The sequence below is a fragment of the Callionymus lyra genome, chromosome 1 (assembly GCF_982586985.1).
Source record: "Callionymus lyra chromosome 1, fCalLyr1.hap1.1, whole genome shotgun sequence".
NCBI classification, from domain to species: Eukaryota; Metazoa; Chordata; class Actinopteri; order Syngnathiformes; family Callionymidae; genus Callionymus; species Callionymus lyra.
The window spans coordinates 23,298,025-23,310,782 of NC_141818.1; the positions used below are offsets into that span (position 1 = coordinate 23,298,025).

The window sequence follows — 12,758 nt, forward strand, 5'->3', positions numbered from 1 at the left end:
CCTCGACCAGAAGGCGACGCTGTGGTCTGTAGAGTGACGCTGTGCGCATCAACAAAGAAAAGAAGAAGATAGAAGGCTGAGCTTGGACTGGCTCTGTTTTCTTCGCTATCATTTGCAGACTAAGTCTTGTTTTTATGAGCCCTGAGGTGAACCTTCACTCTGCATGGACATGTTGAGTGTGGAGTCCCTGCCAGTGGCGGAAGAGGAGGTCGTGGAGTCCAGCTCCAACAAACTCGGAGATGTTTACACCTTTTTGTCCAAAGGTTGTTTCCCACAGACCATGAGTGTTCTCAGGAGGAAGAATCTGAAGAGATATGCACAAAAGTTCATCATTGAAGGTGAGAGACGATTGTTGCTTTTAGTGGTTTATTCCTATTATTGCAAACTTCCCTACAGAAGTAAGACATTATTGATGTCATGCCTTAACGATAAGAAACTATTCTGTCATAGTGCTAGTTAATTGTCTTCTCGATCACGATAAGAACAATTTCCAACATGTTATTGTTCAAGTTATTTATTATTATTTCGAATAATAATAATAATTCATTCAGTGTTATTTTGCATTCATATATTTTTCTCATTTTTCTTATTTGAATGGTCACCAACCAAAAATATATTTTCTGTATGTTTCAGGGCTTAAAGTGAATTAGATGTTATTTTTACATGCATGTTAAACGTATGTGCAATTTCACTAGTTACTTAAAGTTGTATATAGTTAAATATAAGACATTTTGGATTCTTTTAATCATTGATAACATCAATTTTCAGTAAAAATGATTTTGAAAAACATCCAAATAGTAATTACCCTAGTAACCAGAAATCTATGCAAATTTGTTTTCGCTTAGTAGTTTAATACATTTTCACTTTAAAGTGTGCTTCTTTTTATCATAGGAACAAGTTTGGAATCTGATTAAAGCTTTGACGATCCCATATCTTATCAAAGTTAAGATGAAATGCTAATAGCATTTTCTATTCATTAGTAAATATTTAATAGCCGGGATGCTCCCAAAAAGCATTCCAAATAAGTATGGGTTTTTTGTTAATGAGTTTTTTTTCGTCTAATTGTATTTTGATTTCAATGAGTGCAGATTTTAAATAATGTAGGTAAAGTAAATTTCAGTAAAAAATGGAAACTTCTCTACAGTTTTAAAACAGTGTTCTTATGGTCCAGGGGGAAAGCTGTACTACATGGGCCTCAAAAAAGAAGAGAAGAGGGAGGTGGTGATCGAAGCTGAGCAGAAGCGGCAGATCTTCCTTGAGTGCCACTTGAATGACATCGGTCATCATCTTGGCCAAAAGAAGACTGTACAAAAGATTCAGAGTAAATACTACTGGCTGGGCATTATCAAAGATGTTGTAGACTGGGTAGGTCAACATGTTTTCTGGTTTCACCAAAGCATCTGACAATTGTATATGACCTGTGACATAATAATTCCAGATTAAATTATGTGAGACGTGTCAGCATGCAGAAAAAAACAAGAACCTCGCCAGGACTGTTCGACCCATTAAAGTTGATGCACCTTGGGAAGTCGTTGGAATCGACATTATTGGTTAGGATTGTATTTTTAATGTAAAGTATGTAGATTTATTTATTAACCCATTTTTTTGATCAGGTCCATTTCTGCAGTCTCGTCTAGGAAGCACGAACGTTGTTATTCTCATCGACTACTACAGTAAATGGCCTGAGGTGTATGCAGTCCAAAAGACAGATGCATTGTCGGTTGCAAGGTGCATTTCTAAATGTGTGCACAGGTAATGTAACTTAAGCTGGAAAATCTTCAAATAGCAATTACAATTCAAAACAAATACCATTCAAAATCATAAAATCTGTATTTACTAATCGATTATGATTATTTTAGTCATGCTACAAAATGACTATATTATCATTTAACTTGTTTAGCTTAAGGCAGACAAATCAAGATCAATTCTAATTCAATTATAAAAATACTTTTAGAAGGATTTAAAACTTGCTGTATTAGTATTATTATTGTATCATAGTATTGCAAATGTTTAATTCACTTGTAAATGCTTTTCAATATTTGTAATATGTTATAATACAATAATACGTGTGTCCTCTTTTTTTAAGGTTCGGTGCCCTGAAAACACTTGTTTGTACACAAAGCAAGAGCTTCTGTGATGAGGTGAGTCTCATCAACTCTTTGCTTAACTGATTTTAATGTAACTAGTAAAGATGATATAACTGCATTTGTCGAGGTAAAAATGCAACGTAATTACTTGGAAGTTCATTACACAACACCAAAGAAATGTGTGTAATTTCATGGAACAGGTTCTGGACTTTCTAGTAAAAAAGTCTTTTGACAGCAACTTTTTAATATTAAAAGTTGCTGAAACTCTAAAGAAATCAATAGTTAAGTCCATAACTTGCATTCACTGGCTGATCATTTTTAAAACTCAACTAAGGTTTCCTTAGTTGACAGGACTTGTAAATGTGTATTTAGTCCACATTTAATCATTTCAGAAATAAGGAAGGATAATTAAACCAGGAACCGATGGCATTGAATATTTTGACAATGATAAAAAATGATTCAAACTTTAATATCTGGAGAATCTCTGCAGAAAATATAAATGGGATTTCAAGCAAAAAGCACGATTTAGAGCTGTCCTCTGATCCACAAATCATTTGCAAACACAACAAGTTTGTACAAACGTTGATGTCATCACTGGCCAATGGTTTTTTGGAAGATCCTATATAAACTGAAAAACAATTAAAATAGGGGCTGATCTCTGACTATATTATTTCCTGCTAAAGAAGCAGCAGTGTGGATCAGTTTGTCACCATCCCATGTGTGTTTCCTAGGTGACAAATGTGCTGTGTGACAGATTCAGCATCATGCTGATGGTGTCAGCTCTTGATCAGCTTCAGCTCAACCCCCTCCACGACTGCACAAGACCGCTGCTGAACGAAGCGATTATGGAGATGGTCGCAAAGAAGCAGGCGGACTGGGATGACTTCCTGGACCCGCTGTTGTTTCTTTTCCGAACCTCCATCAATCCCACAACCAAATTCAGCCCGTATTTCCTATTGTTTAACAGGACAGCAAATTCCTTTACAGAGGTGAGTTTGATGAAGTGAAAATAGTTTTTAGCGTATATGCTGACTTCCTTGCCTCTTCTAGAGCTCTGTTGGGCTGTTCAGTTACGATGATCATGACGATTATTCTACAAAAGAGATGGTATCTACTTGTGTGACTGTGATGGAGGAGCAGCAGAACGTTGTAAAGCAGCTGGTAATTATACTGAATTATACTTGCATGGCATGATTTAAATGTAAATTTACGGAATAATAGCAACACATTTTGTTGAATATCAGTATAGTAAAGTTGAGAAATGAGAGATAATCTGCCATATTGCTGGATGAAAACAGTATAATCCAAGAGCTCAACGACAAATCCTCCATATATGTAGATTAAATGGTCACATGACGCTGTGTGTTGCCTTGTTTTAAAGAGGTGTAGAGAGGAAGTATCATACTCTTTTGACATCTGTGTCCTGTGTTTAGGTGATCAGCAACATGAATTCTGCCTACAAACAAGAAAAGAAGAAAAATGCCAAACGGCGGTTGTGCAGCACGACTTCCATGACCTTCAGAATCACAGACTCAACGTACAGTGAGGCAGAGCCTCCCTCTCCGAAGAAACTGAAGGAAAGTTTATATCTGTCCTTCCCAGTGGAGACGAAAGGCCTCAAAGATGCAAAGACATATCAGTTGACTGACTCGGACGTTCCCTCAGGATAAAGTCTGGATGTGGATCTGCTGGTCGGTTCTGCTGGAGCTGTAGATTTTATTGAAATTGTAAAAGTGTAAATTCTAATTTATTATAGACTAAGTATTGAAACAAAATTATTTTTACATGTTAATCTCTGCTGTTTTCCCTTCCCGTGTATTGCTGATGGTGAGGATGGAACACCTGAGAGGAATAAAATGACCTTCTTGTCTTCACACAAGTTAATAACCCTGTTAACTTTACTTCTGAACACACTTCTGAAATAATGTATATTTTTTGCCTGATAAGTATATACTACTAATACACTTTTAGCATTATTGGTCCTCTAATGAATACCAATGGGGCAACAAGAAAGAAAATAAAAAATCAAACATAATAAGATGTATGAAAAATATTTTTAATGGGCCTAAACCTTTGGATTGGCACCACATTGGTGATCCCTGATCTAAATCCAGTTTTGCAAACTACGACAGAATTGACTACAACAACTAGTGCTATCGTCCTCTCAAGACACATGTAGTTAAATAAAATGTATCTACAAACGACACTTAAAGAAACCATATTTGACATAATCTCTATCATTGGGTCTTGATATCGAGAAGTTGAGCTACGTTTTTATAGTATTCCATTGATGTGTAAAATTAATTGGCCTGGATTTATCAATGAATTGATATTAATTATTTGAATTTATTTTAATATATGTGCGATTTGTGTGATTGAAGACAAACAATGTTGTATCATGAATTATTTAACTGTTCATGCCATTTCATATCGCGGTTCACGCTTATATAAGAAAGCGGACCTTGAAATAAAAAAGGTAGGAAAAGAAACGTATACAATTCACGTTGATGAGTAACTTGTTTTACAAACGGTTACATCAGTTCCGACAGTTACGATAAAGTGGGAGGAGCTTACTAACGTCACTAGGCAACAACAAAAAGTCTATAAAAAATACAGAGCCACCACACCGGCGGTTTTGTCTCATAGTTCACGCAACACTCTGACGTAATCCTTTGGTTAAACTCTATGTTGTTTGTTATTATAATATTATCCTGAATTATATATTTTCGGTTTAACACGCTTTTGTGTCTGGATCGACTGTTTTCTGTGTCGCACGAAGACTTTTAGGCCCATCCTCCTCATCGTAGACGATCTATGTTGCCGGCGCACTTGTCAGTGTGTGGAAGTTCATGAGGCTGAGTCTGACTTGTTTGGAACAACGTTCACCTTCAGGTTCACATCCCACTATGTATGATATGAGCGACAGGACTTCATGTGCCGAGTCAAGTGACACGAGCGAGCGGACGAACTTCAGGTCTGTCTGCTGTGCTAACGGCTAACGCAGCTAGCTGGAGGGAACATCTAAGTAGTTTTGTGTGTCAGGCCTTCTAGTAAATAACTTGGAATAAATAGCACATAATCCTGTTTGTCGGGCTTTTGCGGAGCTTGTTGTGAGTTTTTTTTGTCAAACGTAAATAATACCGGAAGAAGCTTCCTCCAAATTAAAAGAGACTTGTTAGGATTAGCTCCACTAGTTTTTCTCTGTGTCACCTTCGAGCAGCTTGTACTGTACCTTTTCTACCTGTTCGCTGTGTTACTGCGCACTTTAACATATCTCAATGGGCATCCGCGTGTACGTGAGTCTGTCAGTGTTGTTCGTCCTCCTGGATGTTGTCGTCACCACCGTCCTGTACACACATGGATTCATCCTGGACGTTTTTAAAAAGGAAGTCCTCGACTACAGTGTCCTACAGTGCACACTAGATGTTTGGGCGACTGTGCTCGCCAGAGCGTGTCTCCTGGTGGGGGCCTCTGTCGGAGTCTCCTGGAATAGGACAGATGGCCCTCCCAGGGTTGCTCTCTTGACCACCCCTGTTCTCCTCATCTGCCTCTCCATCACCACCTTCACCTTGACCAAAATGCTTATTCTATCAGAGTTGGAACCCTTGTCCCGCCAACCTTGGTTACAGGGCCTGGTGTGTTGGTCCTGTGCTTCATCCCTGGTTGTCATTGTGCTCTGGACATATTTGGGGAAGGACGCGATCTCAACAAGTGACACTAGTGAACATAGAGGTTCAGATGACACAGAGAAGCTGCTGGAAACAGCTGGAGATGAGGAAACGTCTAGGGAGAAGGAGGACCAGACCGGCTCTGGGGCAACTCTGTGGCGCCTTCTTGGCTACTGTAGCAAAGACTCTGGAGTGTTGTCAGTTGCCGTGCTCTTCCTCATCATCTCCGCTGTATGTATGTATTCTTTATTTCATCCTGTTTTAGCTGCTTGTTAGAAAGTGTTGATACAAAAAAGTTGATATTATAATGTGCATACATACATTGTATTTGTAATTACATTCATTTTAACAATTATTACTTATCTGTTCTAATTTTTTTTGCCATTGATCTGTTTCAACTCTGCATGTTTCTTCTTTGCATTGCATTACATGTTTTCATCCCCCTTTTAGGTGAAGCTTTCATTCCCTTCTACTTTGGTAAAGCAATGGACGGCATTGTGGTTCAAAAAAGCATGGAGAAATTTACTAAACCACTGATGACACTATCACTACTTGCTTTAGCCAGGTGAGCATCCAAAAGTAATACCCAATTGATTTCCACATAATCCAGGGAATACTGAACCCAACTATATTTTACCTTTATATGCCAATGAGTGATACATTTAGTTCCCAATTGAGCTTATCTGCTATCATAAATTGTTTTAAAAAAAATGATTATGTACATAAGACAAAAGTTAATTGGTCGTGCGAGATGTTTAATTGTCAAAAGTGCGGCACATGAATTAAAAAAGTAGCAGCTCAGTTACGTGTTAAAGACTTGTTTTCAAATGTGTATCTCTATGTTTGTTATAGGAGAAAAATGTGTGTAAAATACGTCTTAAGCCAGACAGACCAAAAATACATTCAATAAACAATTCAAGGCGAGGAGACCGGCTGTGTATAGTTTCCGAAAAGTGACTTAAAGTTACAGTGAATTAAAGTCAATACCACCAATAGAGGAGAGGTGGAATTCTAGTTAGAAGAATGCATGTCAATAAATGCTACAGGTGCTTCAAAACATAAACTGGTTATTTTAACCCTAGTGAAAATTCTTGTAAGCTAACAATATCATTAGGTGAACAAAACGGTTAGATTCCATTTAATTTTGTGAAGCTTGCATTGACTATATCTTAGTTCATAAACCCTTCCATCAATCAAACAAATTAGTTGCTCCAAGCACATGATCTGAGGTGAAATGGTATGTGAAGATTTAGTTATGTTTATTGTGGAGAGTTTGGATGATATATTTTTAAAAGGCTGCATATAGCAACATAAACCTCTCCTTATCATCACTTCATTTTCAAAAGAAAAAAAAAAGAGGTAGCTTGTCCCTCTGTGCTTCTTTACTGCTGTAGCTGTAATACAATAATCACAGAAAAACCATGAATCAACATACATTATTTCCTTGGCACAGGTTCAATGCTCCCTCCAAAATGATTTTTGTCTCTCCTCAGCTCTCTTGCAATGGGTGTACGTGGTGGAGTCTTCACTCTGATGTTTGCCAGACTAAATCTACGTTTGAGAAGCAATCTTTTCAAAACTCTGATGAGGCAGGAAGTAGCTTTTTTTGACGAGAACCACACAGGTAAGAAGAACCACTGACCACCAGGTATGGACTTTTTCTAAGAGAGAGTCTAACGTTTGAATGGTATTATTTTGTGAAGGAGACATCCTGTCTCGTCTATCTGCCGACACCACCCAGGTGAGCGATCTCATCTCCCAGAACATTAACGTCTTCTTACGAAGCATCATCAAGGGAGTGGGATTCTTCATCCTCATGTTTGTGATCTCCTGGAAGCTCACATTGGGGACTATCATGGGGTTTCCTTTTATAGCTGTTTGTTCAAAATATTATGGTGATTACTACAAGGTAAGCTCATTTCTCTAGCATTATATATACATGTCAAATGTGTCTCTGTGATAAAAATGTGTTGGGTCTTTCCAGAAACTGACCAAAGAGGTGCAGACAACCTTGGCGGAGGCCAACAAAGTGGCAGAGGAAACCATTTCATCGATCCGGACCGTGCGAAGCTTTGCTAATGAGTGTGGGGAAGGGGAGTCTTATCACTCCAAACTCTTAGTGATGTTCAAGCTCAATAAGAAGCAAGCCCTGGCCTACGCCTGCTACATGTGGTCTAGTACTGTGAGTGTCACAACTTGACAATACTGTTTTTACATATATGATGAGCAAGAAAGGGCTAATTTTGGAGTATTTATTGATAAATTAGACCCTACATATCTAATGCCTGGGATGCAGCCACTCTAACCTTCTGTACTTCATTCTCAAAGGGATATTTAACCCAAAATTTCGAAATTAATTTTTACTCACTCTGTTCCGCATTAAGACTAAGGTCTGGGGGAATTTGATGGGAGAAAGCTATCCGTTCCAGAAATCCAAACACCTGCAGTTGATTCAGAACTCTGCAGCGAGAATTCTGACCCGCTCAAGTAGAAGAACTCACATCTCTCCGGTCCTTAAAACTCTTCACTGGCTTCCAGTTTCTTTCAGGATCAACTTTAAAATTCTGGTTCTTACTTTCAGAGCTATTCATGGTCAGGCTCCTCCTTACATCACTGATCTGATCCAGCCTTACACCCCAGCTCGGGCTCTGAGGTCTGTGGATCAGAATCTACTTATGGTTCCACGTACACGGCTCAGGACCAGAGGAGAGAAATCTTTTCAGGCTGTTGCTCCTAAGCTTTGGAACGATCTTCCTCTCTCTTTGCAATTGATGGAGTCTACTGACTCCTTTAAGAAACATCTGAAGACGTTTCTATTTGTTCAGGCTTTTCCTTGAATTTCTCAAACTCCTGTGTTGTTCTCAGTATTATCTTGATCTTTAAAGTATGTACTTTTTTGAGTATTGTTTTGATTGTTTAAGCGCTTTGTGACCCTGGTCTCGAAAAGCGCTATATAAATAAATATTACTTACTTACTTACCTACTTACCTCCATACCGTCAGTAAAGTCCCTCTTGTGTTGGAGCCCCGGAAATAGAGAATTTTTCTTATAAATGAGTGTCTAGTTTCCTGTTTTTCGTAGCAGAAACACTCGGTGTCTCAGGGTAAATCTCCTACATGTGCAATAACACAAGCAAGATGTGACGTTTTTGGTGTCTTTTTGGGAGAAGAAATGTGATCCTTTTTTTAACCAAAATATGGATTTTGATGAATACTATTACTACTATAGTATTGATGAATACTACAAATGTCACAGTATATGTATAAATAAGCAGATTGACAAAGTCTGCATTTCTTGTGTTTTTTAATTTTTAACCTATAAATCCTGCAGGTCTCTGAACTGGCGCTAGAGGTCGCCGTACTCTATTACGGGGGTCACCTGGTCCTCACAGGTCAAATGAGTGGTGGTGATTTGATCGCCTTCTTTATCTACATGCTGGACATGGGAGAATGTTTAGAGGTATTTTCCACCCACCTCTGTGATTTTCTGCATCACCATTAGAATGATTTTTGGGTTATGTTTCTGACAGAGTATTGCATCAGTCTACACGGGGCTCATGCAGGGGGTTGGAGCTGCTGAGAAGGTCTTCGAGTACCTGGACAGGAAACCCAAACACCTGACGGATGGAACTGAGGTGCCACAGATCTGTACTGGTGTGGTGGAGTTTCAAGATGTCACCTTTGCATACCCTACCCGCCCTGATACCAATATCCTTCAGGTTGGTTGTCGCACTTTTTAACTGATGATAATAATACTATTATGATTATTATAATGCTAATAGTATTAATAATGATAATAATGAATGCAAATAGATACAAATTATTAGTGGATGAAAATATAGGCAACATCTCATTTTATTTATATAATCGATGTTCTGAGGTATTATTACTATATTTCCCTTACTGTCATGAAAACTCAATTTTGACAAGGGTCGTTGGTACTATCTGCTTTGCACACATTCGTTCACTAGGTGACATTCTTTTTATTACCCTCAGTTGAATTCGAACTAGGGACAGTTTAATTGCAACATTTTTTATATACTGTATTTACCTTTAGGTATGAATGTGTTCTCAAAAAGCCAATTTCCACTCATGATTTTGTTTTATTTTAGGGAATTTCCTTCACTTTGCGGCCGGGGGAGGTGACTGCACTAGTTGGACCTTCAGGCAGTGGGAAAAGCTCCTGTGTGAGTCTGTTGGAGAACTTCTACCTACCTCAGCAAGGTCAAGTGCTTCTAGACGGGAGACCAGTCCACCTCCTGCAACATGATTACCTCCACTCAAAGGTCCATTTACATCAAAGTTTTTGTTCCAGACCTTTGTGGCAAAATGATACTATTGCATTGATTTCATGAAATAATTGTTGGGGTTTATGGAGTGAAGTCTGTAATATTGGGCTTTTTCTATCTTGCAGATTGCTCTTGTGGGTCAGGAGCCAGTGTTGTTTGCTCGCTCAGTGGAGGAGAATATCGCTTATGGTCTGACCGATGTTCCCAGGGAAACCGTTGTTCAGGCAGCCACCAAAGCTAATGCTAATGAATTTATCAGCGACCTACCAAAGGCCTACGACACAAGTAATTAATGCATGAAACACTTTTACCAAATCATACATGGACCCAAATTATTTCACAGTCCAGTGCAATTATTAAAAAAAAAATGTGTTTTTTAAATGTTTAACATGAAATTATGGCTATTGTAAAAAAACAATTTCCCAAAGGAGACCTCCTGAGGGATCAATAAAGTTTTACCTTTTACCTTACCTTAAATGCTTAAAAAAAACATGTCAATACCTTTCTTATGTTGGAACGTTAGGTGTTAAATTTAACCAATTCAATATTGTGATGACACTGATATACTTTCATAAATATTTTTTGTACTACAGATTTTTAAGATTTTCTGTAAGAAAGCTAATTGTAAACCTTCTCCAAGCTACAACACACATTAAACTGGAGTTTTTTCTCTCCCTGGCATAGTTTGTCCCCTGCCATATGATAACGTATATCAGTTACATTCATTTAGTTAAATTACATGTGTTTTTCTTGTGTTTATACTCATAACTGAATTTTTGCTACAATGTTTCTTTTGGCATGAAATACAATTGTTTATATTGGTGTTCATTTAAAGCAATTGGAATGGTGTTCTAATGTGAAATCTTTACTTTAGTAATAATAACTCGCTGGTTGACAGGTGTGGGAGAAAAGGGCGCACAGTTGTCTGGTGGCCAGAAACAAAGAGTTGCCATTGCAAGAGCTCTGGTTCGTAAACCTCAAGTTCTGATCCTGGATGAGGCGACCAGTGCCCTGGATGTTGAAAGTGAACACCTAGTAAGTTTAAAGTCACTCTTACCAAAAACAGTTTCTAGATAAAGATGTAGAGCTTTTTCTTAACATTCCGTCTGTTGCGAAGGTTCAAGAAGCTCTCAACAACATCATGCAGGAGCAGACAGTCTTGGTGATTGCACATCGGCTGAGCACAGTGGAGAAAGCCAACAACATCATCGTGATCAACAAGGGTACAGTAGCTGAGCAGGGATCACACAGTCAGCTGATGGCCAGTGAGGGCCTTTACTATAAGCTGGTGCAGAGGCAGATTCTGGGCATCAAGACTGGAGAGGAGGTCCTGAACCCACCAGATCGGCTGTCATGGAAACCAGAGAGAAGACGTCGGACAAGCAGCAGTAGCAGCAGCAGTGGCGGCAGTGGCACAGAATGTAACACTCGTTACTGATAGTAGTTTGTTATTAAATTAAATCTCTGGATACAACACTAGGATCGTTACTGATAAAAATGAATGTAATTGTTAAACCATATTTGCAATAAGCTCTGCTGAATCCTCCAGTGCAGGGAACTGGTGCATCTCTTGTCAAACAGAAAAACCTCTTGTTTTTTGTACACATTATACTTTTTTTATGTAAATTGTTGTTTTAAGAAGATGTTGTTTTCACTTTAACACTAGGTCCTTTAGACAAATGCCACAACCCAAATTCTCTTATTAACAGAGATTACTATTTATTTCAAATGTATACTATTTAAACGGTTTCTTCTTGAACTTAACTTGCTAACTAAATGTAAAAAAGTATCCCAGATTCAATGAGGATGTATCCAGAGCATGAACATAAAGTACATTCTGTTATTTCACACAAATAAACAAGGTGGAAATCTGAGTAATGACTTTCCGTTTTTGCATGCATTTCTTTTTTTTTACATACTGTAAGGTAAGGTAAGGTAAAACTTTATTGATCCCTCAGGATCAATAAAGTTTCCCTCAGGATCCTGAGGGATCTTTATTGATCCCTCAGGATCCCTCAGGAAATAGTTTTTTTCCAATAGCCAGCAATTTGTCATAAATAATAAATAAAAAATAAAATAAGAAGAAGAACATAAAGAGAAAGAACAAGATGACACAATCTAAGTCTAAAGATAAAGACAAAGAACATAGGTCAAAGAAAAACAACAAAGACAAAGCATACAAAGACTAACATAGAACAGAACATTCAGATACTCTCACTCCACTCCTGCCCCCGAACTCAGAATTGTACAATTTAATAGCCCGAGGAATGAATGAGTCCTTAAGTCTATTTGTTTTGCACCTGGGTAGGAGCATTCGTGCACTCATTCTGCTTCTCTGCTCACTGATGACAGTGCTGAGAGGATGACTGTCATCATCCATGATGAACAGTAGTTTGTCCAATGATCTCCTCTCAGCAACTGTCACCAGTGAGTCCAGCTTCATTCCAACCACAGAGCCAGCCCTCCTGATCAACCTGTCCAACCTGTTGACACTCCTCTTGGACACATTTCCACCCCAACACACCACAGCATAGAACAGGACACTGGCCACCACAGACTGGTAGAACATGCAGAGGAGCTTCTTGCAGATGTTAAATGATCGAAGCCTCCTCAGAAAGTACAGTCTACTCTGAACCTTCTTATATACATGGTCTGTGTTGCAGGACCAGTCCAGTTTACTGTCCATCCACACACCGAGGTACTTATAGTTGTCAA

General features: G+C 38.4%; 2 protein-coding genes across 3 annotated transcripts; both read left to right on the forward strand.

The window, feature by feature from the left end:
- Positions 1 to 10: 10 nt before the first annotated feature.
- On the forward strand, positions 11 to 4,063 carry LOC148088562 (gypsy retrotransposon integrase-like protein 1). 2 transcript variants are annotated; one of them, XM_087797685.1, is made up of 8 exons: positions 11 to 338; positions 1,172 to 1,365; positions 1,439 to 1,550; positions 1,614 to 1,752; positions 2,087 to 2,141; positions 2,819 to 3,076; positions 3,138 to 3,248; positions 3,521 to 4,063. In XM_087797685.1, exons 1-8 carry the CDS (start codon positions 164 to 166, stop codon positions 3,755 to 3,757), a joined length of 1,281 nt encoding a protein of 426 aa, XP_087653811.1. In that variant the 5' UTR covers positions 11 to 163; the 3' UTR covers positions 3,758 to 4,063. The 2 variants fall into 2 exon arrangements, with proteins under 2 accessions (XP_087653811.1, XP_087653815.1); XM_087797689.1 differs by having other exon boundaries at positions 1,614 to 1,728.
- A 683-nt stretch (positions 4,064 to 4,746) lies between these two features.
- Positions 4,747 to 11,912, forward strand: abcb9 (ATP binding cassette subfamily B member 9). Its single transcript, XM_087797707.1, has 11 exons — positions 4,747 to 5,990; positions 6,206 to 6,320; positions 7,249 to 7,379; positions 7,459 to 7,664; positions 7,740 to 7,937; positions 9,086 to 9,214; positions 9,285 to 9,473; positions 9,867 to 10,040; positions 10,169 to 10,328; positions 10,942 to 11,078; positions 11,161 to 11,912. The coding sequence occupies exons 1-11, from the start codon at positions 5,366 to 5,368 to the stop codon at positions 11,479 to 11,481; spliced, it is 2,385 nt and encodes a 794-aa protein (XP_087653833.1). The 5' UTR covers positions 4,747 to 5,365; the 3' UTR covers positions 11,482 to 11,912.
- The last annotated feature ends 846 nt before the right edge of the window (positions 11,913 to 12,758 follow it).